The sequence below is a fragment of the Rhipicephalus microplus genome, chromosome 7 (assembly GCF_043290135.1).
Source record: "Rhipicephalus microplus isolate Deutch F79 chromosome 7, USDA_Rmic, whole genome shotgun sequence".
Taxonomy (NCBI): domain Eukaryota; kingdom Metazoa; phylum Arthropoda; class Arachnida; order Ixodida; family Ixodidae; genus Rhipicephalus; species Rhipicephalus microplus.
Window position 1 is genome coordinate 114973382 of NC_134706.1, and position 27701 is coordinate 115001082.

The 27701-nt window shown below is 46.7% G+C and overlaps 1 protein-coding gene across 3 annotated transcripts in view; it reads right to left on the reverse strand.

The window, feature by feature from the left end:
- LOC142767045 (uncharacterized) overlaps positions 1 to 27701 on the reverse strand; it is a 123152-nt gene that overhangs the window by 48590 nt on the left and 46861 nt on the right. For 2 of the 3 annotated variants that reach the window (XM_075868260.1, XM_075868261.1), the window contains exons 4-5: positions 13804 to 13853; positions 9861 to 9947 (exon numbers count right to left, since the gene is read on the reverse strand). In XM_075868260.1, the coding sequence (XP_075724375.1) occupies positions 9861 to 9947; positions 13804 to 13853 (137 nt within the window). Of the gene's footprint in view, positions 1 to 6799; positions 6914 to 9860; positions 9948 to 13803; positions 13854 to 27701 lie in introns of all 3 variants that reach the window. The other variant, XR_012884726.1, reaches the window with a different exon arrangement.

Genomic DNA, 27701 nt, shown 5'->3' on the forward strand with positions numbered 1-27701 from the left:
GGCGAGAGGAGTGCAGCGGTGTCAGAAAGGCTTGCGCAGTAGACCGACACCATCGCGGACGAGTTTGCAGGCACTTGGGTGTCATCTCTGACGAGTAACTTGTTTGCGGCAGATGGACTGTCGGCCGGCGTCAAAGAAGAGAATTGGGTGAGTTCTATTTCTGCTGGTGCGCAATGAATGACGGCGTCATGGCGGGAGAGAAAATCTCATCCTAGGATGACGTCGTGAGAGCATGAAGGAATTATGATGAATTCGACCGCATACATCACGTCCTGAATCATAAGGCGGGCTGTGCACATCGCCGTAGAGTGAATGCTTTGGGCGCTGGCTATAGGGAGGGAGAGCCCGGAGAGTGGCGTGGTCATTTGCGCAGTAATCGGCTAAGTTTTGCGTCCATGACGGATACAGCGGCTCCAGTATCTACAAGGGCAGATGCACGAACGCCATCCACAAGTACGTCTATCACGTTCGATGGGCTTTCCTGAGGGCTTCCGCAGTTCGACAGCGTCGCAGCCCTTGCCTCGTGGACTGCGACGACTTCCTGGCCGCCCTCGAGTGGACTTGGCCGCATCGGCGACAGTGAGTGACGTCGCGGAGATGGTGAACGGCGGGTAGACGGAGCGGGGCGGGACGATGGTGACATAGGTGGCGGTTGGTCATAAGAGCGGCTTGATTGGCTGGGAAAGTTCAAGGCGACCTGCGGTTGCTGCACACGATTGCAATAGCGTGCTACATGACCGACGCGACCACAAGCAAAGCAGATGGGGCGATTGTCAGCAGTGCGCCATCTGTTCGCGGGTCCCATCCATGTCGCAGAACGCGTTGGGCGAGCCGGCTGCTGATATGAGTGCATGGTGGGCGGCACTCGGGGCACGTGGGTGACATCGGCGTATGTAGGCGACACAGTTCCTCCGAAGGCCTGGGGCCTCGCGGTGGTTTCGGTATAACTTACAGGGCAATCCACAGACATCGGTGGGGGCGGCCTGGCTACAACTTGGGCTTAGCTGAGTGGCGCAGATACAGGAGGCGGCTGGTGGTATTCTGGAACGACCTGCGCGATTTCCTGCTGAATGGCTCGGCGGAGCGGAGGTACAAGTGTACTTGATGGCTGCTGAGCATGTTGCGGCGGAGCAAAAGCGAGTAAAGAGACCTGGCGAGCAACTTCCTCACGCACGAATGGCTTGATTTCGGCGAGCAAGGTTGTGTGGTCAGGAACCGCTGACAAAGCCGAGAGTCCAGCATCACGCTGTGGCGATCGACGGGTCATCAAGCGCTGCCGCCGCAGCTCGTCGTAACTTTGGCATAATGTAATGATTTCTGCCACAGTATGAGGGTTCTTGGCCAGGAGCATGGTGAAGGCATCGTCGGCGATGCCTTTTAGAACATTCGTGATTTTGTCAGCCTCTGACATGTTCAGGTCGACTTTCTTGCACAAGTCAAGGATGTCCTCGGTGTAACTTGTGAAGGACTCGCCAGTCTGCTGTGCTGGTTCACGTAAAGGCTGTTCGGCTTGCAGTTTACGAATGGCAGGGCGGCCGAACACGTCAACGACAGCGGTCTTAAAAGCGGACCAAGTCGGGAAATCAGATGCGTGGTTATTGTACCACATTCCGGCCACACCCGCAAGGTAGAAGAACAGGTTACCGAGTTTAGCTGCCTCATCCCAATAATTTGGGACGCTCACACGTTCGTACATTGCAAGCCAGTCCTCGACGTCGGTGCCATCCGCGCCGGTGAAGACAGGAGGGTCGCGGATGCGGGAGACTCCGGGACATGGCGTCGGTGTAGGAGGGAGCGTTTGCTGAGCGGCGTCCTGGTGCATGGTAGAGGGCACGGTACGGGATCAAAGCTCAAACGGCATCGAATGCGAACCAAAGATGTTTGAAGGGGACAGCACTCTCCACCAAATTGTTAAGACGTTTATTGGTGGACCCTCGTTGATGATTCACGACAGCGACAGTCAATGCGGGGACCGACTCTCTGCACGAGCTGCTCTTCTTCTTATGAAAAGGGCGACCCACTAGAAGGCACTCGAGAGGACGACCCACTGTTCGAAGGCTTTGCCACAATATATACACTGACGGATCAGTTCAGCCGAGCAGCTCAGCAGGAGCAGTAGCGATACCAAGGTTGGCCACGACAATTAATTTCAAGACATCTCACACAACAACATCAACGGCAGCAGAAAGGGCAGCAATTCGTACCACGCTGCAATTTTTCGTTGATCAAACTACACGCAATTGGACTATTTTCTGCAACTCCAAGGCGGCACTGCAGTCTCTATTATCAGCCTTACGCCGTGGACCACACGAGCAGCTTGTACTATAGATAGCAGAGGTTATACACCACCTGACTGAGAAAGGGCATCAAATTACATTTCAGTGGTTACCCGGTCACTGTGGAATCACCGGCAATGAACTGGCCGATCAAGCTGCCCGGTCAGCCCACATAGAAGATTATAAATTACGACTACCACTTTCTAGGACAGATGCTGCACGAGAGCTCCACAGGCTTGCTCGCCAGCAAACCACATCGCAATGGAATCAGCCACACTTCATGCATGCCCGACTGTACTCGCTTGAGCCTGCGCTAAGTGTTCAAGTCCCGTCGAGGCTTCGCCAAGCAGACCAGACCCTGTCATGGAGGCTGTGGTTGGGCGTTGCGTTTACCAACGCCTACGCTTTCCGTATTGGGATGGCCGACACCACAGTCTGTGGCCATTGTGGCAAAGAAGAAACGATCCAACATATTCTTTGTGGCTGCCTAGAGTATAGTAAACAACGACTATTCCTTCGCAAGGAACTCAGCAAATTAGATAACCAACCTCTGTCTGAACAATGAATTCTACAATATCGAAAAGATGCAACTTCACAGAAGAAGGCCCTGAAAGCGTTACTACACTTTTTGCGATCGACCGGCCTTACTAAACAGTTGTAGCTAGGATGGCCTTCCTGTGTGTGTTTTCGTTTTCACATGAGTGCGCAGGCGTTTTTTTCTCTCTCTATCTAACCCCTCTTTCTTGCCCCTATTTCTCCACCCCCAGCACTGGGTAGCAAACCAGATGCCAATATCTGGTTAACCTCCCAGCCTTTTTTTTCTCTCTCTCTTTCTCACTGTTCGTCGAAGCATTGACTTAAGCTTACTACTTCGATGTCTATTTTTTTCATCGCATTTTGAAATGGAATCATGGCTGCGTGGCTAAATTGATTGACGTTTTTGTCCAATCAGCCTTACTTTAGTTGGTTAATTGATTATGTGGACTCACGTTTCTAAACAATGGCGGAACAAAACACAATGTTTCTTTGGCAGAGCCACAATGTTTCTTTGAAATTGCTTCCCACACGTAGTTCAGCTGATTCAGGAATAATATGCCTGACTCCAGATTCTAAGCATGATTATTCTTGTCGACCTAGAGCAAGCCTTTGTGATTATCACACTGCGACAGAAAGAAAACTGCAGGCCCTCCTTTCAAAATATTATTTTCAATCGCTGCTTGACCTTGCACCTCCGGATTGATTGACGATTAATATGTGGGGTTTAACGTCAAAAAAAACACCTAATGATTATGAGAGACGATGTAGTGGAGGGCACCGGAAATTTAGACCACCTGTGCATTTTTACCTTGCACTAAAATCTGAGCACACAGGCCTACAACAATACCGCCTTCATCGGAAATGCAGCCGCCGCAGCCGGGATTCGATCCCACGACCTGTGCGTGAGCAGCCGAGTACCTTAGCCACTAGACCACCGCGGCGGGTCGCTGCACCTTCGGAAGCACGACATCTTTTCAAACTATGGTTATAGCGTTCAGATCAGTAACGCTTTCTAGAGTCGAGAAATCTGCATTTCCCAGGTGTGACTTGTCTGCATATATAAAGGCAAGAGAATTTCAAAGCATATTCTCAGCATGTTTTCGGGGTTTGTGAGGTGCAAGCGGGCAAGCTTGTCTCTGTTCAGAAGTTGTACACTCTTTTCTCACTAGCATAGCTGATTTTTCCAAGAAAAGGTTGCAATACCTCTATAGGCGTGCCAAGGTTTACTGTCGGAACACCCTCTCACTTCCTGCAAGTGGCCTTAACTACTGTGTTAAGAGGAAGGAGGTTATGTGCCGCATTGGGTCACGTCTTTAGCGAGAGGAGCCGAGCGCGAGCTGCTGCCCCGAGTGCTGTGATCCCTGTGTCGGTTCCTGCCATCTGCTTTCCGTATCAATAGACCTCCTGTGCAAGTACTACTTACACCAATAAACCCTGTTTCAGTGTGGTGAGATGCTGGCTAACTCAATATAGAACTCCGCAACAAGAATCTATCTGGCATCTCAGAAATGGCTGAAGAAAATACCCAGCAAGGTACGACCAAGCCTCCGATGGTCATCGTGCCCACTGCAATACGCGTGTGGGATCCACCTTTTTTCGATGGTACCGATGAGCAAGATGTAGAAGATTGGCTGTCGACATTTGAAAATGTAGGCGCAAGGAAGAAGTGGGATGACCCATCGAAGCTGAAATATGTACCCTTCTACCTGAAAGTGGTAACAAGTCTCTGGTTTAACGACCCCCGCTCGGAAGTCACTACTTGCGGTGCTTTTTGCTACGTATTACCGATGAGTTCGATCGCCCCGAGGTACGCAAGCTTCTTGCTGAACAGCGCCTACGGGGACGTGCACAGCTTCAGGGGGAAGGCTTAACAAGGTATATCAAGGATGTGCTCGATTTGCGCAAGCGCCTTGACCCTTCATTAACAGAAGCAGACAAGATCAAACATGTCTTGAAGGGGATCGACGACGACGCCTTCCAGATGCTGCAGGCCAAGGGTCCACGTACCGTGTACGAACTCGCCACTCTTTGCCAGAGCTTCAAGAAGTTGCGCAAACAACGCATCATTACACGGCGGCCAGCGGCTACCAGTGAAACTCTCATGGCATTGACCCTCGGTGAAGACCACAACACAATAATTTAGGAAATCAAACGATATGTGTACGAGGAGGTGGCCCGACAACTTTCGCGTCTGTCGTATCTACAGGCAACAAAACCCTCTTCTGATTGTCTCGCGCCCGCCATCAGGCAGGTAATACAGGCGCAGGTCTCTGAGGCACTGCCATCCGTCTCTCAGACAATATCTGTCCCCGCGCCAATGACTTAAACTGCTGTTTCGGCTACTCCGCCATGACCTCTGATTGTGCCGACTCCCCAACCTGAACGAGTACCAACGATGCTATTTTCAGCGACCCAGCAGCGCTATGACGGAAACTATTGGCGCATAGTTGACAATCGCCTGATTTGTTACGCGTGCGGATATCCAGGTCACGTGGCGCGCTTCTGTAGCCTGCGCTTCGCAACGGGCCCGGCTGCAGCTCTGGGGTACTCTGACTACTCATTTCCGGCCCCATACAATGCGCAACGAGAACTGCCCCGTCTATGCGACCAACAATCAGTGGAGCGCGACCCGTCACCAACCAAAGTAGACCACCACCCCGCTGTCGACTACCGACCATTCGGTCCCAGTCGCTCATCCTCACCCTGCCGCTACCGTTCGCCGTCCCCTTGGCGTCACCGACCGAACCCCGTAGAGACAGAAAACTGAGTGCCGCAGCTCCGAAGGCACGAGCTGTGAAATCGTCACATTTGAAAAATTCTCGCCCTTCCCACAAACGTTCTGGAAGTGTTTGTGGAAGGTCTACGAACTCTCGCGCTTGTTGACACCGGTGCCAACATATCTCTGATGAGTCAAAAACTCTGCCGTTTGATACAAAAAGTAACGACGCTGCCTTCCCACGTTTTCCTCAATACCGTGAGGGTGCAACTGATTCGAGCAGTCGGGGTATGTACGGTGAGAGTAATCATTCAAGAAGTCCTGTACCACATCGAGTTTCTCGTGTTGACCACTTGTTCCCACGACGTGATACTTAGATGGGAGTTTTTTCGCACCGCCACGCCGTAATTGGCTGCGCTCGCCCGCAGGTGGAACTTTCAGTGTTTATTGATGCTCCATCTACGACAACAAACGCACTCACCTTGGCAAGCTTTTTGTTGCTTCCAACATTGATGTTCCTCCTCTTAGGGCCATCGTTGTCCCCGTCAATCGCACTGAATTGTCCGACTTTACCGTGTGTTCTCCCCATCTGACGTTTTCAGTCGCCGCCACGGTACGTCTTTGCCATACGCCGTTTTTCCACCTCACCAAGATAATTCCGGAGTTGTCGATTGCAATCCTAGCTCTTCCTCTCTTCTTAAGAGCTCACGAAACACTGGCCTATTTTCTTCTTGTTGATGACAACATTATTGTGCCTTTTGTGTCCCAAGACCCTGGCCAGCAACTTCAACTAAACGGTGTCACTCCTCTTTTTACGGTGAATGGCTACTTCTCCGATATCTTTACTCGTTCCATCGACAGAAAGCTTCCTACGGGTCAACAGGACCACCTAATAACACTTCTGCATGAACTCGGAGATTCACTTGACCTTCTTCAAAAGGCACTGAGTAAAACTAACACAGTCGCTCACACAGCCTACACTGGAACGCACCTTCCTTTGCGGCAACGCCCTTACCGCGTATCACAAAAGGAACGAAGTGTAATTGCAGAGCAGGTGGACAATATGCTTTAATGCGGTGTCATCAAGCCGTTTTCTAGCCCCCTGTTTTCGCCTGTTGTGCTAGTGAAGAAAAACGACGCTTCGATTAGATATTTTGTCGACTACCGGTGACTGAACAAAATTACACGGAAATATGTATACCTTCTTCCTCGCATCGAAAACGCTAACGATTGCCGACAAGGTGCCGAATTCTTTTGTTACTGCACTTACGTTCAGGTTACTGGCAGGCTCCGATGGCAGAGTTTGACCATCCCAAAACAACGTTCGTTACGCCAGATGGCCTATACGAATTCATGGTTTTGCTATTCGGTCTGTCCAATGCACCTGCAACATTTTAACGAACGATGGACAGCATTTTAGGTGGCCTTAAATGGTAGATATGCTTATGTTACCTTAATGATGTTATAGTATTCTCTAGAGATTTCAATTCCCACGTCTACCATCTGCGCACAATTCTTCAGTGCCTTACTAAGGCAAACTTCCAGCCTAATCTTAAGAAGTGCCGCTTTGGGGCTTGTCAACTAACTATACATGGTCATGTTCTGTCAAAGGATAGAATTCGCCCCAACCCGGACAAACATCGAGCCATAGCCGACTTTCCGAAGCCGACTTCACTCAGAGATTTTTAGAGCTTCATCGGCTTGTAGTCGTATTTTCGCCGTTTCGTCTACAACATTGCATCAATAATAGTCCCACTTACGCAACTACTGAACGGTCCATCTGATCTTTCTAACTGGACCCCGGCATATGACGACGCGTTCCTAATACTGCGCCGCTTGCTTACGTCACCAGCCGTTTTACGCCATTATGAACCAAGTGCCCCCACTGAAGTGCACACAGACGCCAGTGGCGTCGGTCTGGGAGCAGTTCCGCAACGAAAGCCCCGTATTCCAAAGTACGTAGTCACATATGCAAGTCGCGCACTCACGAAAGTGGAAATGAACTACTCAGTAGCTGAGAAAATGAGTCGCAATCATTTTGGCGTCAAGGAAGTTTCGGCCTTATTTGTACGGACAGAGTTTCGACGTTGTGACAGACCACCACGCACTTTGTTGGGTGGCGTCACTAAAAGATCCTCCAGGTCGCCTTGGACATTGGGCTCTTCGCCTACGAGAATTCGACATTTGTGTCGTCTACCGCTCACAACGAACACGCTCTGAAGCGGACGCCCTCTCACGATCACCATTGAGATTCATTGCAAACCTACGTTCGGACGCCAACTTCCCCATCACTCCCATTTCTGTTTCAGGCATATCTTCACTTCACTTTCACTTTTATTTCCTTAAAGACCCCCTGTAGGGGTATTACATAAGGGGTGGTGCATAACAAAAAAAAAGAGAACTATACAACGGTGTTTTTAATGGCTTCTGCAAACATAGATGGGTTAGTGATGGCACAGGTGGCGTGAGGAAGGCCATTCCAGTCTTTTGCTGCTCTTACGAAAAAGGAGGCTTGGAATACAGTGGTCCGGGTACGTGGTAATGCGACTTGTAACGGATGACCAGTGCGATGGGATATGTGCGGAGGGGGCGTGATGTACGGTGGATGATTCAGTGAACTGAAATAAAACATATGAAAAAGAGAGAGGGTGGCACACCGTCGGCGTGAAGCAAGGGTTTCTAGACCTGATTCCGCCTTTAGAGATGAGATGCTGATATCGTATGAATATGCAGAATGAATGAACCTGGTAGCCCGATTTTGAAGTGATTCGAGTTCACTTATGATGTATGATTGATGAGGGCTCCAGATGGAAGATGCATACTCGAGTTTGGACCTGATAAATGATTTGTATGCAAGCGTCTTGACGTGAGGCGGAGTATGGCGTAAGTGTCGTCTGAGAAACCCGAGTGATTTATTAGCAGACGAGATGATGTTAGTAGTGTGATGACGCCAAGACAGGTCATGAGCCAAGGTGATGCCGAGGTATTTGAATGATTGAACTGATTGTATGGGAACATTAGTGATGGAATAGGTAAACTCAAAAGGGTTACGGTGGCGAGAAAAAGAAACGAGCTTACATTTATTAGGATTTAAGTTCATTAACCAACGATCACACCATGTTTGTATGTTGTTAAGATCATGCTGAATTAGTGTTTGGTCATGAATGTTGGTTACTGATCGGTAGATTACGCAGTCATCGGCAAACATACGAAAGTTACATGATACATGCAATGGTAGGTCGTTAATGTAAATTAAAAAGAGTAGAGGCCCTAAGACAGACCCTTGCGGGACACCTGAGGTTACAGGTAGTCGGTTAGATGAGTGATTATTAACAAACACAAATTGGGAACGATTAGTCAGGAAAGATGTTATCCATGCAAGTACATTAGGATCTAGATTTAACAGAGATAATTTAAGAATTAGGCGTTTGTGAGGGACAGTGTCAAATGCTTTGGCGAAATCCAGGAAAAGAGCATCGGTCTGAATGTTGCAGTCAAGGTTAGAATGTAAGTCGTGAATGAAAATGGCCAGCTGCGTTTCACAAGAATAACCCCTTCGGAACCCGTGTTGAGAAGGATGAAAAAAGTGCATTGAGTCCAAGAAGTTGATGATATGGGAGTAGATGACATGTTCCATGATTTTGCAGGGGATACTTGTTAAGGATATGGGACGGTAATTTAGTGGAGAATCTCTGTTACCTGATTTGTAGACTGGAACGACCTTGCCTACTTTCCAGTCTGCTGGCAGAATGCTTGATGATATCGTTTGAAGCGCGGAAGGACCCATGGATAATATCTCTTCTTGACATTCTTTCCGACTCCTCAATATCTGCGTACCCACGCGCTCTTTGTCGTGAAGCACACATTTCGAAATACGGGATGCGCAACTGTACCGCAGAAACTACCACTCGAATGGTCGTAAATAGCTCTTGGTTATACCACGCCACATGCGATCTGATGTCTATGCGCATTTTTATGCCGACCCACAACATGCTCACGCGGTGTGGTAAAAACACGTCACTGTATTCGCCAGCGTTACTTCGAGTGTGGTATGTGCACATTTGTACAAAAATACAATCGGTCCTCTTTATTAAGCCAATGACGAAAGACAGCAACCCATTCACCGGGATTATTACAGCCTCTACCGTGTCCGATGCGCCCTATTGGCCACGAAGTTAATATTAAAATTTAAGCGCATTTAAAGTGCCAAAATAGCGCCCTTTGTATTCACTTCTACATAATTACTCTTGGTATATATGCAAGGGGTTAACAAAGCACAGTCACCCTTTATTGGTACTTTTGCTAATGCTAAACAGACACCTAATACTTACTAGGCATTCCGGAGTAAGCCGGTCAGAATGCATAGTCACTTTCCTTTCTTCTGTGCCTACGCAATGCCATGTGCAACCAACTTGTTTCTGTTTAAATAACAATACAAGTTTGTGAATAATGAATGAATGTATACCGCAAAAGCAGGTCAAAATATTCAGATTGTGAAACACCGCAGAATCATAATGAAAACGCGCAAGAACCACTTAAAAACGTGAATGACCACACTTGTGCAAGAGTATAGTATCTCTATTTATGCGTGGAATGCAGCTTACGTATAACTGATAAGTCGCATAATATTGGGCTCTTTACCCACATAGAGTTTCTTTAGAGCGAAGGCAGTATTCGTTATGAAAGTCCTATTTGAGATACTCTCATATAGCTTTCACACACTAATTCATTGTCATGGCAGGAATACTTTGCAACTGCAACAGCATTCTCGTTTTTAACTCGAAATACATTAAATCACCTTTCAATATATGCACTTGAATGACATCAATGACATCGTTCACAACATAAAATGGTAGTGCGTGATAACCTGCGACACAGTCCACTACTAGAATCACAAAAGTTGCGCGTAGTTCGGGGTATACACCATTGGAATTAAAAAGCTAAATCAAGACCGACTTTGCTCGGCGCGAACAAAGTACCATAGACCTCGGAACGACCCTTGATACGGCAGTGCCGAAATTAGAATTAGGGCATGCCAAATTTGATTCAAGTGAAAAAAAATTCCGCCATATCCACGAAGTGATTGATGATGAGTGGGCGAAGCTCCGGAGGTAAACCTGGTAAACCATGAATCTTCTGTATATTTTGCCCACTCGATTTATTACATCGCTCCCCCTAGCGTACGTCGCCGCACTAAATCGAACGATTGCCTTCAACCAATGACACGCGCCATATGTGACATCATTCCTATTTTATAAGATCTCGCGTCTTTCATCAACTACAAGCACCGCTTTCTAGTTTATAACATCTTGCATCTTTTCATCATCAGCTACAAGTACCACCATCTAGTAAACACTACAAGAACTAAACGAGAGGTGGCTACATACAGGAGACGGTACCGCCATCTAGTGAACACTGCAAGAACTTAACTAGAGGTGGCTACATACAGGGGACGGTATGGCCATCTAGTGAACACTGCAAGAGCTAAACTAGAGGTGGCTACATACAGGCTACAGGGGACGCACAGTCCACGCCCTAAGGAGCTTCGCCCCTAAAAGTGAAAATCTATCTGAAAGACACAAGGTCACGTTTTATGGATGATACCTATTTGTTTGTTTCTTGTGCGACCCCTCACCACGCCACGTTCAACGATGAGGGAGTTGCTAAGTCCTTATCCTGCCTACACTTCACCCAAGTGATATCCTCCTCATCCCGTATTTTTTAAAACAAATGAACAATTTGGGCAAAAAGCGCTCGAAACTACCAGGATTTCGTGCGTCTCCACTGCATGTTGTTTCTGCCGCCTGATAAATCATAAACACACGAAATGGTGATCGCTTCCTCACGCACGATAGTTGTGGGAGACTAGAAAACACGGATGGGTGGCTGCATCTGGTATTACGCGTACATGAACCAATGGAAAGCATGTACTTTGTGAACGTCACTGGAGGTACAGTCTGCGTCACGAAGTGCGTTGAAAGGCCGAAAATGCACTCGCTTTTTTGTGTTTTGAAAGCCTAGTGAAGAGTTCTTTGAATGACTGTGAGTCGCAAGAGGCAATTTTGCATGTCTGCAACAAGCGTAACTGTACGTGCCGGTGATTCTTATGCTTCTTAGACAAATAAAATAATGATGTAGATGTTTTTTGTGTTTTTTGTGCCTAGCTAGAAATAAGAAGATAAATGAAAGAGACTGCAAGCTTAAGTAAGGAGGTGTTTAGAACAAGTGAGAGGATTTTGAGGTTTTTTGGAAAACTACATTCAAACATTTTTACAAAACTCCGGGAGCGATGAATTAAAGTTCGTGTACTTCGTGCATATTTGGTGTACTTTGTGGGTGCCGAGGACGATCCGTTTCACTTCCGTGCTCTAATGTAACTTGCTCGTGATTTATTGATGAACACTATGTGTCCGGGGCACACGTTCTGCGAATAAAGGATGCTCTTTACGTATCCGCACTTGATCATCTAATGCTTAACAACGTTCGAGAAGGAGGACGCGTTTCTTTTTTTTTTCATTCAAAGAAAGTGAATCAATGAATGAACATGCAGCTGTGAAACACACGCTGAAGTCATTCCGACTTGACGAACCAGCCACTACCGAAGCAGTGCTACCACAATTGAGGCCTCTGCTTGTCAGGACCACGTAGCTGAACGCTTTCAGTGCGACAGCATATGTATGAACGTCACTTTTACAATCTTCATCAATCCTGCTTCAGCAGCCCAAGGTCCCATTAACATTAGTGCATTCTCCTTGAGAGCCTACGAAGTTGGCTCCAAACATAAGACCAGGTCATTGGCTTCAACAAATGGGATTCGACAGAAAAATTACGTCGTCCCTAATTGTACCTAGAAGACTGCAAGGATATAGTTTTCGAAATAAACTAAAGGCTTGGAACCTCAAATCCTTTGCGTATGACATTCCTGAAGTATAGTTTGCAAAAAAAAGTGACAAATATGCTTGGAATACGGCCGACATATCCAGAAAAAAACGTCGCAAACCACACAGAGCTATCACCTTGCTTATACGGCCTTGCGGATTCATAAACACTTGAAAATACAAATCTAAGCTTCATTAAAAGAGAGTAAAACCAGAATTTTCTGTCGAGGAAGTCGACAGAGACATTTGCAGAATGCGCTTCGTACGTCTATAGGCAACTTACAATGCACAAGAAATAAAGCCGTAATAGCGCAACCTAGGTAAATTGACTGCAAAGTTTAGGCCAATGATTTATCTACTGCCTGAGACGGTCACAGACGTCGCGTGGGATGAAGTGCACATTTTTTCTGTATGAAAGTCTCAGCTGCCTGCTTCCTTCACAAATGAACACAGCGAATACAGTCTCTCACCTACCATATCAATTGTCAGAAGCTTGGAACAACGCTGCAACAGCCCATCATCGCGTGCTCCCTGCTGCCATCACTGTTGTGTCTCCTGTTTATTAGATGCTAAGCAGCTTATGGCGGAGTTCAATGCAATGGTAAGCGGCTTGATTACTCTTATGGCGCATGTGATACATTTGACCCAATTACTGCCAGAACGCACTCACACGCTCGCGCGTGCCACCCCGTGAAAGTTGTGTAAGACATAAATGCCTTTCCGCTCTATAGGGTCTCAGCACCCGTGTATTGGCCTCAGAGAACGAGAGTCTGCAGACGCGTGATAACCCAACGCATTGTACACTAATCAAAACGCACTGGCATGCGCTAGCGCATTCGGGCCTGCGTAAGTAGCAGTGTGAGAGGTTGTGGTCTCTCCCCTTTACAGTTCCTTACCAATCACCGGATAGCGTCGGGTAACGAGATTCTGCAAACGCGCGACGAACCCAAGTGCTCTCGCCTGGCGTGGCGGTTACCACTCATAGCGCGCCCCAAGAAGAATTAGGGACGAGTGACAGCAACGTAAACTACAGTGAATTGATGGTGGCCCACTGGGAAGAACGTGTTAACATTGGGCAAGTTACCCCTGATGAACGGAACACTCAAGTCAACCCACGCGCTGCTTGGAATGTTACTCATCGTTCCCCTTAGTGGGAGATGGTGTAGTTTTTAGGAGCGAAGCTCCGTATTGTTTTGGGCAGTATTTGGCGGAGCCAGAACAGCATATCCACAGACATATGGGCAGACAAACGCACGGACGCCCACCTCACCCCACTCATCAACACTCACTCCATGGATATTCTGTGATTATTTCACTAGTGCTATCGCCTCTCTTCTCAACGCTACCCTTTCCTCATCAACACTTTTTTTCCAACATTAGAAATAACTTAACTTACATTTCCGGCAGGTGTATACAAATGTAAATATTGGCAGATTGCATGGCCACCTGGTAGAAGAAATTAAGCAAGACTGATGACAGACACGAAGTGATTCTTGCTAATTCTTAGCAGCAATTTTTTGTTTCAAAATAACAAAAGCTGCACATCATCGCTGCAATATTTCTTACCTGTTTCTTATAGGATAAAAAGGAATTGTTTTTAAAATCAATGCAGTTTTTAAACTGTATTAGGTACTTGCCGTCTGGTCAGAACATTTCTACGATGAGAACAAATTTTGGCACTGCCTAAATGACTAAGAACTGAATAATGAACGAATATCTAACACCTCAGATTTTGTTAAGGTAGGGTCAGAAAAAAAGACACACTGGGCCAAACGCGACATTTGACATTGCCGACCCCAGTAGTTATTACTAGAAGCACTTTTTTGTTTTTCTATTTCAGCAAAAGGTGCTGGCAGTTGTACACAATTTTGTATGTAAAATAATGACTTCTCAGAGCGTTTTCGAGGCGAAATTGGTGTGGCTCATGTCAGTGTGTTCGTGACTGGTCTAAAAGGAGCAAAACTGTGCTCGTTCGAATTTTCTGATTTGTGCATGAAGGTAGTACGACGTCAGTTTCACTGACGCATGTTTATTTTCTTGCTTAATCAACTAGCAACATTGCACTAAAAGTTTGGTTCATGCAATGCACGGTGACAAAAAAGAATTTTTTTTTATTTTGGTCTTGTGGTAGAGAAAAAGTGAAGAAAAGGCTTTAAAAGCCTTATAGAGTGACTTATTGAGTGAAACATTTAGTCATACAAGGTATTAACTATTTTTTGACTTTCGGAGGATTAGGATCTGCAGGAAAATATTATATAGAGGTTCACGGTTGAAAAAGAAAAAAAATCACTGGCTGCTGCTGAGGATACGACTCACTCCTTTTGAAATACATCGAGGCTGTTCTGTGTTTCTAAAGATGCTCTTCAGAGGCGCATGAAAAAATTTCAAAAATAGCAAACAATAGAAAATCCTGAAGTCATTGTCTCACAAATCCCGCATAACGTAATTGAAAGCCATAAAATTCCCCTGCGGTTCCACACTATCAGGGCAAATAGAAGCGGAGAAGAGGCGTCTCAGCGTATCTAGCCTCTAATCATTGAATAATCTAATGAAGTGCAAGCTCTGAATACAGGCACAATTAGCACTAAGAAGTGCGGGAGGTGCTTGATATGCTAGGAGTTTTGGTGCAACACACCACGCTGTTCTATCGGGATTCATTGTGTATAGTGCAAGAAGTGGGCTCATGAAGACTGTGTGCACGCAAAGAATAAAGTTCAATTGTGTCTACAGTAAAATCTAATTGGAGGACACTTTTCGCACTGTCTCGTTCTGCCCCACATGGTGTCGTTTCGCTATGCAGGTTGGGGCAAAATGACACATCTTGCACATAATTTCTATTACTGTGAGGGCAGTTGTATGAACATTCTCAGCTGGATTTTTGCTGGTGTCGGTGTCGCCGTAAGTAACCATGTATGTATACGCACCTACATATACGATAACGCAAGAAAAAAACTATGCAGAAAAAGACTCCGCGCAGTTTTGAACGTAGTATACCTTTGAAACATGAATGCGAGTTGTTAACCACTGAGCCACGACAGAGCCCGTCGTTGAAAGTGAAAACGGCAAGCTATTTATATCTGCCACTTACCACTAGTGAAGACATCTATGGGGTAAACTATCCTGTTTTCAGCATTACCAGCAAGATGGCGCAATGCATGCACGTCGCCACGTCGTAACGACGCGGTGGCGCGTGCTTTCATCTTCCACACGTGCTTTGCTCCGCGTAGAGGAGAGGGCAGACACCCGTTCGCCTACCTTTATCTCGTGTTAGGAGTACGTTTTGGCTGGTCTTGCGTTTTACTGGAACAATTCTGTTGAAGGTTACAGCCGCAGAATGGTCCCTGCAATCGTGGCACCATGTTTCCGTTTGCGAAAAGAACGCGCTTTTCAGACAGCAAAGTAACAACTAGGACACTTATTCGCGTTAACCTGAACTTGTGAGTACGTTTTGTGTGTCATTTGTGCGGGGGAAATACGGGGCGCGTTCAGATCTTCTCGCGATTCTGGGCGTACACTTCTTTGTTGCTATCGCGTTCATTGGTTTGCCTTGCAACGCTGTGACTTTTATATTTAAAACAGCCTATTAATTTATGCCAACATGGTAATATACGATTATATGCAGCACATACATTTTCGGCAGTTATAATTAATTAAAACGAGTAGAATAAAGCAAATATTCACTATTTTCAACGTTTGTCACGTTTTACATCACCCTACCCTATCAATTTTAGCCTAGTTGTTTATATGGCAAGATTGTGTTACGTCATCAATTAGAGCCAGCCCAGCAATCAAAAATTGAAAATAATGCACTTAATTGCAGAGATCCAGTGTCGAATTTTCAGACGTCGATGCAATAAAAACTGAAAGTGGACGCACCGGTTGCGCCACAAGAGAACTCCCTCTGCGGCTTCACGCGCGAACTTCTGTTTACTCAATGCAATGTCCCGTCGCTCGACAAATGCTGCGTGATTCAGGCAGATCATGACGACCAATGATCTATAGCACGTTATGTCGGGTTGTCGTACAATTATTTGTAATTTTAACTTGTGAAATTGTTGGACCTAAATGTTAGGGTGATTTCATATATAAATGTATCATACTCACAATAGTCAGAGTCCACTCTCTGTCTGTGATGTACTGTCGCAATTTTTGTGCGGCCAAGAACGGCCAGCTAGAGAAATTGATTGATGAACGAGTGCAAAAAAATGCCACGAGTGCACAGTAGGCGTAGCACAGTCACAGCGAAAGCTTGAAGAGTGGCCTTTCAGTGCCTTTTTAAAACACTCTTTTGGTAACTACTGCAAGCACACTAGTTTGGTATCCACTAGGGCATTATTGGTCAGCTTTTGGTTAGTAGGCCGGTATTGGTTATTCTAATATTTATTATTTTTCCGAGAAGCGTGGTATCCGCTAAACACTGGCAAAGAATTTGTGCCAATTTTCTATGCAGTGGCTGACGACAATGAGGAATTAGGGCTGAACTGGGTATACGCTACAAATAATACAAAAAACAGAACAAGATTTTGTAATGGGTTTGAAAATTGGACTGCACACTCGTTGCGTTATTCGCATTGTTCAACGACTGGTTTTTTTTGCTGTTGTGAAACGCTTTTTATGTGGTAATAACGTGATTGCTTTTCCGACTACAAGCCTGCCTAAGGCAAGTTTGGCAACAACTGACAAGCACCGATGTAGCTGAGTAGTAGAATACTGGGCTTGCACGCAGCGGACCCGGACTCCCGCCCCACTGTGCCATCGTTGCTAAGTTACGCCTGCCTAAGGCATGTTTGACAAGTACATGTTCCTAGATCTTATAATTGACACAGACCTCTCATGGAGCACTGATGTATCATACATGAAAAGGCGGCTGACAGGCTTCTGCCATTTGTTCAAATTCTTTGCTGGAAAAAACTGGGGAATATCCACAGCCACTATGATGCCACTATACAGGGTTCTTTTCCTTAAATTCCTTCGGTACAGCTTACCTGCCTTCACCATCGCAAGTAAAACCAGCATATAAATGCTTCAAAGTGTCCAGACTTAAGCGCTCCGGATTTCTCTAGGCTTGCCCCTAAAAGCATCAACATCCACAAGTATCGCCATCACAAGGGACCGCCTTACTAAGACCCATACTAATGTTGAAGTGCAGAGGATATATACACTCTAAAAATATTGAGTAAAAAGGGTGTCTTTGTATCCCACAACAAAAATCGTCATCAGGCTTGCGTGCGCTTGCTTTCTTGAAAACTCGGCGCTGGTCACTTTCCTACTGAGAATGCAATATAACACTGATAATGGGCATGTCGATCGTGACCGGAATGTACCGGGCATGGGGCGATAGCGCAAGGATTGAACGCAATATATATGATGATTATTGTTGTGGGACAAAAACACACCTTTTTTACTCGCTCTTTTTTTAAAGTGTACAACACCTTGGTCGAACTCCTCGACATCACCGAGTTTATCTACAATTTGACTTACCACGCACATCTTACTGATAAACAGTGACCGCACTTGGTGAATCGATCTCAAGTTTGTTTTTCCTGTTGCTTGACTGGTTACTCCGCAATGATGCTTTGCTCAGCCAACTATTATTATTACCATACCTGGCGTCCAGAAAAAGTCCAATTTGTACGTCACTGGCACTTAAGCAGCTCACATTGCTTATCTTGTATAAAAAATACCAAGACTCCACACATGTACACACTGACAGATCAGTTCAGCTGAGCAGCTCAACTGGAGAAGTCGTGATACCAAGGTTGGTCACGATGAATAAATTCAAGACATCCTATGCAACAACATCAATGGCAGCAGAATCGGCAGCACTTCGTAACGCGTTTCAATTTGTCACTGATCAACCTACACGCAAGTGGGCTATTTTCTGCCACTCGACGGTGGCACTGCAGTTTCTACTATCAGTTTTACGCCGTGGACCACATGAGCAGCTGGTACTAGAGATACCAGAGACACCACCCGACTGAAAAAAGGCATCAAGTTACATTTCAGTGGTTACCCAGTCACAGCGGCATCATCAGCAATGAAGGGCAAATGATCTTCCAACGCAGATGATTATAAACTACTACTACCACTTTTAAACGAAGATACTGCATGAAAGCTCCGCTCCCTTGCTCGCCAGCAACCACACCAGAATCGAATCTGCCGCACTTCAATCATGCCCGACTGTACTCGCTTGACCCTACGTTAAGGCTTCAAGTCCTATAGGGGCTTTGTCGAGCAGACCAGACCTTCTTATGTAGGCGTGGTTGGGTGTTGCGTTTACCAACGCAACACCCAACTTCTTGCGGAAGTCAACTTCTTGCGGGAGGATGGTGCTATTATCCCTCTTCGAGAGCGTACCGTGACGCTTTCGACAGCTGAATCCTCAGACAAATCTGACGCCATCCGTGACAGCACGTTTCGCGTTTCTGCCGACAGCATCACGTTGCCTCCACGTTCAAGCGTGCTAGTTTATGTGGTGTCCAATAAGTTACAGAATGGTGATGTTGTCGACGAAGGAAACTTGGTGCTTTTGTTTGCACAAGGTGTCTGCGTTGCACGCAGCCTCGTCTCGCTTTATGACGAACACTGTGCCTTACTTGTACCTAAATTCAGTAATGAGTAGGGGCACCTGTTTCGTGACACTACCATCGCTTTCGCCTACACTATCCCAGACGTTTTTGAATGCTTCGCATCTACATCAGCGGACGACGGGATTCGACCGACACCAAGCGACGTGACTTCCTTACTTACAAAGGTGATGTCAACTCGACCCTCTCGGAACAGGGACAGACCGAGCTACGTGAACTGCTATATCAATTCGAATAGTGCTTCGTGTCCACCTTGAAGGTTCGTCAGACACCGATCATCAAACACCGAATAAATATGCCAACCGACGCCTCGCCCATCAAACACCCTTACCGCGTTTCGGCAAAGGAACGTGACGTGATAAATAATCAAGAGGGAACAGATGCAGCAAGATGACGTTATTCACCTTTCGAAGAGGGCCTGGTCATCTCCGTTCGTGTTCGTTAGGAAAAAATGGATCACTGCGCTTCTGCGTGGACTACAGGAAACTTAACAGCGTGACTAAAAAGACGTCTATCCACTGCCCCACATTGACGATTGCGGCGATTGCGATAGAGACTGCGGTGGGCCAAGTATTTTTCTTTGACAGACTTAAAAAGCAGCTACTGGCAGATTGAAGTTGATGAACGACATCGTGAGAAAACCGCCATCATTACACCGGATGGCCTATATGGATTCAAAGTGCTTCCCTTCGGCCACTGTTCAGCACCTGTGCCATTCCCGAGAATGATGGGCACTGTTCTTACTTGTCTAAAGTGGCACACGTGCCCAGTTTATCTGGATTATGTTGTCGTCTTTTCTGCGACCTTTGAGGAGCAGCTGGAGCGTCTGCAGAATGTGGTTAAGCTCTCCGCTCTGCTAACCTCACACTGAAGCCAGAAAAACCCCACTTTTGTTACAAGGAATTTAAGTTTCTCAGCAATGTTGTTGGTGCGAATGGTATTCGACCAGACCCCGACGAAAGAACCTTCGTGGCCTCGTTTCCTGTTCCACGTGAAAGAAAGGCAGTACGTCGCTTTCTGGGGCTCTGCGTGTAGTATCACCGCTTTATGTTTCAATTTTCCTAGGATTGCTGAACCCCTCACCCGACTCACTCGTAAAGATGTTCCATTCGTCTGGTAGGAAGAACAGGATAGAGCTTTCTCTGAACTACGGGAGCCTTTGCAGACACCGCCATTCCTCGCTCACTTTGATCAAGACGCTGATACTGAAATTCATACAGAAGCCAGACGTGCGTCTTGCTGCTGTCCTCTTGAAACAAACAAGAGGACACAGAGCAAGTGATAGCGTATGCTAGCCGCACTCTTTCCCGCACCGAGGTCAACTACTCCACGTGAGAGAAAGAGTGCCTCGCTGTTGTATGGGCCCCGATGAAATTTAGCCTTACCTTTATGGACGTCAGTTCAGGGCAGTGACCGACCATCATTCGCTGTGCTGGTTAGCCCACCTACAAGACCCGTGTGGGCAACTGGCACGATGAAGTGTCCGTCTGCAGGAATTTGATTTCACGATTGCTTACAAATCGGGTCACAAGAACAAAGATGCTGATTCATTGATTGATTGATTGATTTGTGGGGTTTAACGTCCCAAAACCACCATTTGATTATGAGAGACGCCGTAGTGGAGGGCTCCGGAAATTTCGACCACCTGGAGTTCTTTGACGTGCACCCAAATCTGAGTAAACGGGCCTACAACATTTCCGCCTCCATCGGAAATGCAGCCGCCGCAGCCGGGAATCGAACCCGCGACCTGCGGGTCAGCAGCCGAGTACCTTAGCCACTAGACCACCGCGGCGGGGCAAGATGCTGATTCATTGTCCCGTGCACAACTACACCGATGATTACGGTGGTTTCCTTGGAAGCTTACTACAACAGATTCGATTACACGACAGCGCGGGGACGACGAAATTCGCGCAGTTATCGAAAACTTTGAAGGACGAAAATTTCCATACCTTGATGTATTTCTCGATGTCTCTCGTCGTTCTGTCTGTGAGATGGGGTCCTGTATAAGAAAATTTGCAACGACAATGAGAGAACCTACCTTCTAGTTGTGCCAACTGACAAGCGTGATGACATCCTGCTCACCTGCCACGATGGGCCCACATCTGGTCACTTAGATTCATCTCGAAATCTCGCTCGAGTTTGACAAGCGTACTGCTGGCGTCCGCTTTCCGCATTCGTTAGGTTATACGTGAAAAGCTGCCGGGAATTTCAACGCCGTGAATCCCCGCCACTAAAACCTGTGGGGCTTCTTCATCTAATAGAAACACCTAGAGTGCCATCCTATCAAATAGGAAAGAATTTACTGGGGTCCTTTCCGCTATCTGCTGGCAACAAGTGGATCGTAGTAGCTACCGACTACTGGCAAAATACGCCGAAACAAAAGCACTACAGCGCTCTATGGCTTCCGACGTCACCCAATTCTTCACGGAACAGATCGTTCTTCGACATGGCGCCCCGTCGTGCATAACGACAGACAGAGGAACAGCATTCCCGGCCCAGCTTATTCATGACATATTCAAGCTCAGCTAACCTAGTCATGGCAAGACCACTGCATACCTTCCGCAGAGCAACGGCTTGACAAAGCGACTTAACGAGACCATCGCTGACAGGTTATCCATGCACGTAGATGTCCAGCATAAGATTTGGGACTAGGTGCGGCCATACGTCACATTCGCGTACAATACTATCGTCCAAAAAACTACACGATTCACGCCTTTCCGTCTTGTCTATGTACGTGAGGTCCAGACTATTCTGTATGCGATGCTTTCACACAATTGCGACGCTTTGATCACTTCTGACACTATGCAGCTTACCCATTACGCCGAAGAAGCACGATCGTTCACACGCCTACAGATAATGCACCAGCAGAGTACAGACGCATGCCGCTACAACGCTCGCCATTCGCAAGTTAAATGCCAACCAGGCGATCAAGTTTGGGTGTGGACTCCAGTCCGACGTCAGGGATTGTGAGAAAACTGCTCAGTCACTGCTTTGTTTGTACCGGACAAAGTGTTGCGACGCGTGAGCGATGCGAACCACGAGATAGTCTCTGAAGGCGCTATCTCACCACGGCGGTGAAGGCACTCCTTGGAAATTGTACACGTAGTGTGACTGAAGCCGTACTTCAAACGGCAGGGTGACTGCGCGTGAACCTTGTTGCTGTTTTTTTTGTGTGCGTGTATTTTTCGTTGGTTTGCCCCGACTTCGCCTTTGTACTTTCCACGCATCAGAGCAATGCCCATTTTTTTCAGAGGAGGAATAATGCCACTTTGTTGCTAGGTACGGTGAGCACCATCCATGGCTGCCTGCTGGAATGGAAGAAAATATTTTGGGGCAGCGCGCGCTCTGTCAAGTTGTTGATTATTGAAGCAGCCATCTTGGCAGCTTTCGGTTCGTCTCCACGCCGGCTCAGTTCTTCCGAGTTGAAGACATTTGTAGCGCGTGACAATATATGTGTTGTTATGGTGCTCAAGGCATAGGCAATAATTGCTTTTTACTTGAGAATCGCACCAGTATAAACGCTGAATCTTGAACGACATTGGTGGCCGCTGTAAATGGGGTCAGCCGTTTCAAGTATCCAATGCTGTTAATAGTGAACAAACAGACAAATGTACAAACAGACAGACAGAAAGACAGACAGACAAAAATTTTTGCGTCGAAGGCCCCCAAGAAGGAATATGGTCTTTAAAAATACAAGGCGCTCACGCACAACGAAGCCGTGCGGACGCTGACAAGACGACGCAAGGGAGCCTAGGGCGAATCCGCTATTACGCGCAAGGTTTGAGAAGCCGGGTTTCTGTCCTCGAGCCATTGACGTCCTTCAGGCATGGCGCGTCGGCGCGGCCTGGCACGAGTTCTGGGTGAGTGGTCCTGCGGACATTTGTGTTACGGCGAGCACCCTCGAAAGACCGGAGCTGCTGCCACGTCTAGCGAGCCGATGTCACTGACAGCGTGCGGCTACGCCTAGACCTGGCGATGCCCTCTACAGCAGAATGCTGACCTGTGTAGCCAAGCGACGACTGCATCCAAGCACGCAAGAGGTCCCACTTCTAGGCACAGGGCTATGGCACAGACTGTGAGACTGTTTACTCTTTTCTTATGTGTTTGAATCATGTGCGTGCACGGAGTCTCGTACTGTATTTGCAATAGTTTTTTTTCTGGTCCCATATAACTTTATTTTGTTTTTTGCACTGTCTCCATCTTCCTCGCATCACACGCCTTGCTACGTGACGAACCTAACCACCAAGTATCTGGCGTCTGCGAGACAGGACCACTCTTGTTCCATTTAAGAAGAGCATGACCGCATATATGTGTGGCATGGTCAATGATGGGGGCAGAGAAGCTGACGGCAATCAGAAAGGAATTAGGGTTAAGTGGCTCAACACCTAAATATTAGATGTACTGAGAACGTGCACGCGAAAAAGAGGCGCGTGACTCTCATCTGCTGAAAAAAATGCCGTGAAGGATGCCGAGGCTGAGGCAGTTGCTAGATTAAAAGCAGAAGAGGAAGCAAGTAGCACAACTACTGGGCAGCTAACCAGGGGTGCGCCAATAGGCGTTACGTAGAGCTACCAAAGTCCACATAAACTCATCCCAGCCTTTAACGAGGACCGAGATAAGCTGGGCGCATATATATAGCGATTTGAGCGCGTCGCTACTAGTCAAGACTGGCCGCAAGACAGATGGGCCCTATCACTAGGCCTTTGCTTGACCGAAGACACCTCGAGTGTAGTTGGTAGGAAGGCATCTTAACATGCCAAGGACTATGTAATGTTGAAGAAAACGCTGCTACAACGCTTAGGTTCACGAAAGAAGGCTATCGAACAAAATTTTCATTAGAAAAGCAGGATAATTCGCAAACAGGTGCGCAGTTGTCTGGGCGTCTATATTTTGACAATTGGTGAGTTTGGCCAAGACAGGCTGGACCTACGATGCTCTGCTAGACAAAATTGTCTCAGAGCAGTTTCTCACATAATTCAATGAGAAACTGGCTGTGTTTCCTAAAGAAGGAAACTGTCGAAACCTTGAAAAACTTGCGGAGGCTACAGACTACTAGTTAGAGGCCCAGGGGTCGATTTATCATGGCAAATGCAAATGCAATAACCTGAGCAAGCCCCCAGGTCAAATTTGAACGTATTAACAGCAAGACGATAAAACGCGACCGCGTTTTATATGATGTTGAATCCTTTATATGATGTTGTCTTGGGAAACATGGAAGGCGTTCAAGTTGCTTACAATCCTGATAACGATTGGAAGAGCCGTCTTTACACCCGAAATGCTGAAGAAGTGTATTCTAGCGCAGAAAATTCTGGTTGTGCACATGGACCCTAGTATGCAGACTTCGACATCTGTGCACGTTAAAGAACCCCAGGTGGTCTAAATTTCCGGAGCCCTCCACTACGGCGTCTCTCATAATCATATAGTGGTTTTGGGACGTTAAACCCCACATATCAATCAATCAAGACTTCGACATCGGCTGCAGGGAAAACGGGTGTGAAGACAAAAGTCGCAGTGGTCAACCGGCAAACAAGAAATCCACATCTGCTCCCTGAATCAGTTATTAGAACCAGTTATTAAAACCAGATAAAACTCCTTGGACGTCAGTCCACTGGGCTTTAGAACCAAACAGGAGGAAGACAGCAGCTTGCGTAAATGCTTTCAAACCGCTAACCAAGATGTCAAGACAAGGTTTGCGAAAGTATTGTTCTTTAAGAAAAATGTAAATCTCTATCGTAAGTACACCTTTCACTCAAGAGGCAGGTAGATCAGCTTGGCATACCAAGCTGCCTCCGACATTTTGTGATGAAAATGGCCCACGAAGGCATCTGTTCTTGCCATCGGGGAATTAAACAAACCACAGACCGAGTACTCGAAGAGTTCTACTGGCCAGGGGTGCATTCAGTTAACAAAAGATTTGTTCAGTCGTGTGATATATGTCATATAACTATTTCCAAGCACTCGGTGGGTCATTTACCACTCTGCAACACCCCTATACTTGACACCCCGTTCAATAGAGTAGGCAATGGCATTGCGGGTTCATTATCGCCGATGCCTGAGGGTGGAAACAGGTATGTACTTACAATGGTAGACATGGCAGCGAGTTATCCCGATGCTGTAGCAGTGCCGAGCATTGAGAAAGAGAAAGTCGCGGAGGCGCTTCTGGGGATGTTTTCGCTTGTAGGATTGCAGGGGATTTATTCAGTGACAGGAGCACGTTATTTTCGTCACGCCTAATGAATGAGCTAAGCTGACTTCTCTCCTTCAAACAACTGCCAAAAAACCCATATCATCCCATGGCTAATCGCCTTGAGAGGTTCATCGGCACACTCAAACAGATGATGAGAAGAATGTGTCAGGAGAGTCCGAAGAAATGGGACTGGTACTTGGCACCCTTACTCTTCACGTGTTGCGAAGTTCCCAAGTCAAGCTTAGGCTTCTGCCCATTTGACTTGCTCTACGGCCATTACGTCAGAGGTCTCCTGGTGAACTTGAAGGAATTATGGGCCACTGATCATCTTGTTATGACGGAAAAGCTTCCTACGGGTTCGTTGTCGAACTGTGGAATCCTATTGATGACACTTGCCATTTAGCCAAGAAGAAGCTTCAGAAAGCGAAGATAGTACAGAAGAAGCGTTATGACCAAAAGGCCAGACCATGTCAATTATCCCCTGGAAACAACGTTTTGCTACTGCTTTCAATGTATACCAAAAAATTGATTCAGACGTGTAAGGGACACTTTAATGTCCTTTAGAGGAAAAATGATCTCAATTAGTTAATTCACCTCTGTACCAGAAGCACGCTATTCCACATAAACCTCGTGAAAAATTGGCAGATCTCACGTGCAGAGTGAATCTATGATATGCGAAGCACGAGTGACGACGTTACGACAACGTTATGAGGCGGAGGTACATTAGGCCTTTCATGATTATCATGTTTGAACGTGTCATTCATTTCCGTCGTCTATTCACAGCACCTGATACTAAAATTGGTATAAGTGGAGCTAGCGGCACGGCCACAAGCGCATCATGAATCACCCAATACACTCCGAGGGAACGTTGACACGCGTGCAATGAAAGCACAGCAACGCTGCGTTAGCAACACGAGCACTCTATATTTTAACACCAGGCTCGACGAGCGTTCGTCTGCATGGCCAGGTGTCAACCGGCGCGAAATGCGACATAGTGCGTTTTGCGCCGATGATGTTACCTAGACAGCACTGCGTTTTCTTCTCTTCGTCAGAGATAAACGCCCACCGCACTCACACGCGTATGCGTCTAAGCAACGCAGCACGACGCACGCTGCAAGTATATGGCAGGCTGATCGGCGCCAGGTGTGGCATCACCATCGTGACGTGAAGAAACGAACGCCGGCACGCACGTATGCGTTGTTCCATCGAAGTGTATTGGTGCCTTGAGTGAGGCTTGTGGTCAAGTTCTTACATAACAAGCATCTCAATATTATGATGTTTGCACCAGTCACATACCTTCGTCATCCGTTCGCGTCTCGTAATGTCTAATTCGGTATACGTTTAGCTAGCGAAACGACCGTGAGCGCATCATAAGCGTGGCATGTAGTCGTGTTCAAACATGACACGCATTTCATGATCATCACGTGTGCACCAGTCAAATACCTTAGTCATGCATTCACGCCCCATAATACCATATTTGGTATAAGTGAAGCCAGTGAAACGACCGCAAGCGCACCATGAGCGTGGCGTGTAGTCATCATTCATGACCTACATGACATGCATGTCATGATTTTTATGTCAGTGTCTGTCACTTGCGGTCGCCGTGCAGTCATGTCATGCCATAGCAGTTTCGCAACATGTCATAGGAACGAAACCACCGTGAGAGCTGCAAGATTATGAAATGTCCATCATGACTTTCATGAAATACATATCATAATTTTCTTGATATGACTAGTCAGGTATCTTTGCATGCAGTCATGTTATGCCATACTAAGTTTGGTATCGATACCAATAATAAAACGGCCAGGAGAGCTAAAAGTCATAAGCGGATAGATAGATATATATATATATATATATCTTATTTAAATTATCTGCCCTCCGATTAGACTCCCTCACTTTATCTTGGCTACGCAATTTTCTGTCACTTCGCAAGCAGTTCACAATCGTTAATAATTCTTCCTCTCCCTCTTCGTATGTCTCTTCTGGCGTCCCACAGGGGAGCGTTCTTGGCCCATTACTTTTTCTTATCTACATCAACGACCTCCCAACTAACATATCATCGCATATCAGAATCTTCGCTGATGACTGCATGCTCTACAGACCTATAAACTGTCCTAACGATCACTCCATCCTTCAAGATGATCTGAACACTATTTCTAACTGGTGCAGCACTTGGCTTATGAGGTTGAATACTAATAAGTGTAAAGTTGTTTCTTTTGGACGTAAACAGGTCATATCTAACTTCACTTACCATATGCAATGTGACAGGCTCTCCACGGCGACTTCTTACAAGTATCTTGGCATCCACCTTACACCAGGGCTTTCCTGGCTTGATCACATCACTAACGTTTGTGCAAAAGCCTCCAAAACATTGGGGTATTTACGCCGAAACCTTCGTCGTTGTCCCACTAACATTCGCAAAATGTCATACCTAACTTTCGTCCGCCCGCAACTTGAATATGCCTCATCTGTTTGGTCCCCTTCCGCTCAGTATCAAATTAACATGCTGGAAACAATCCA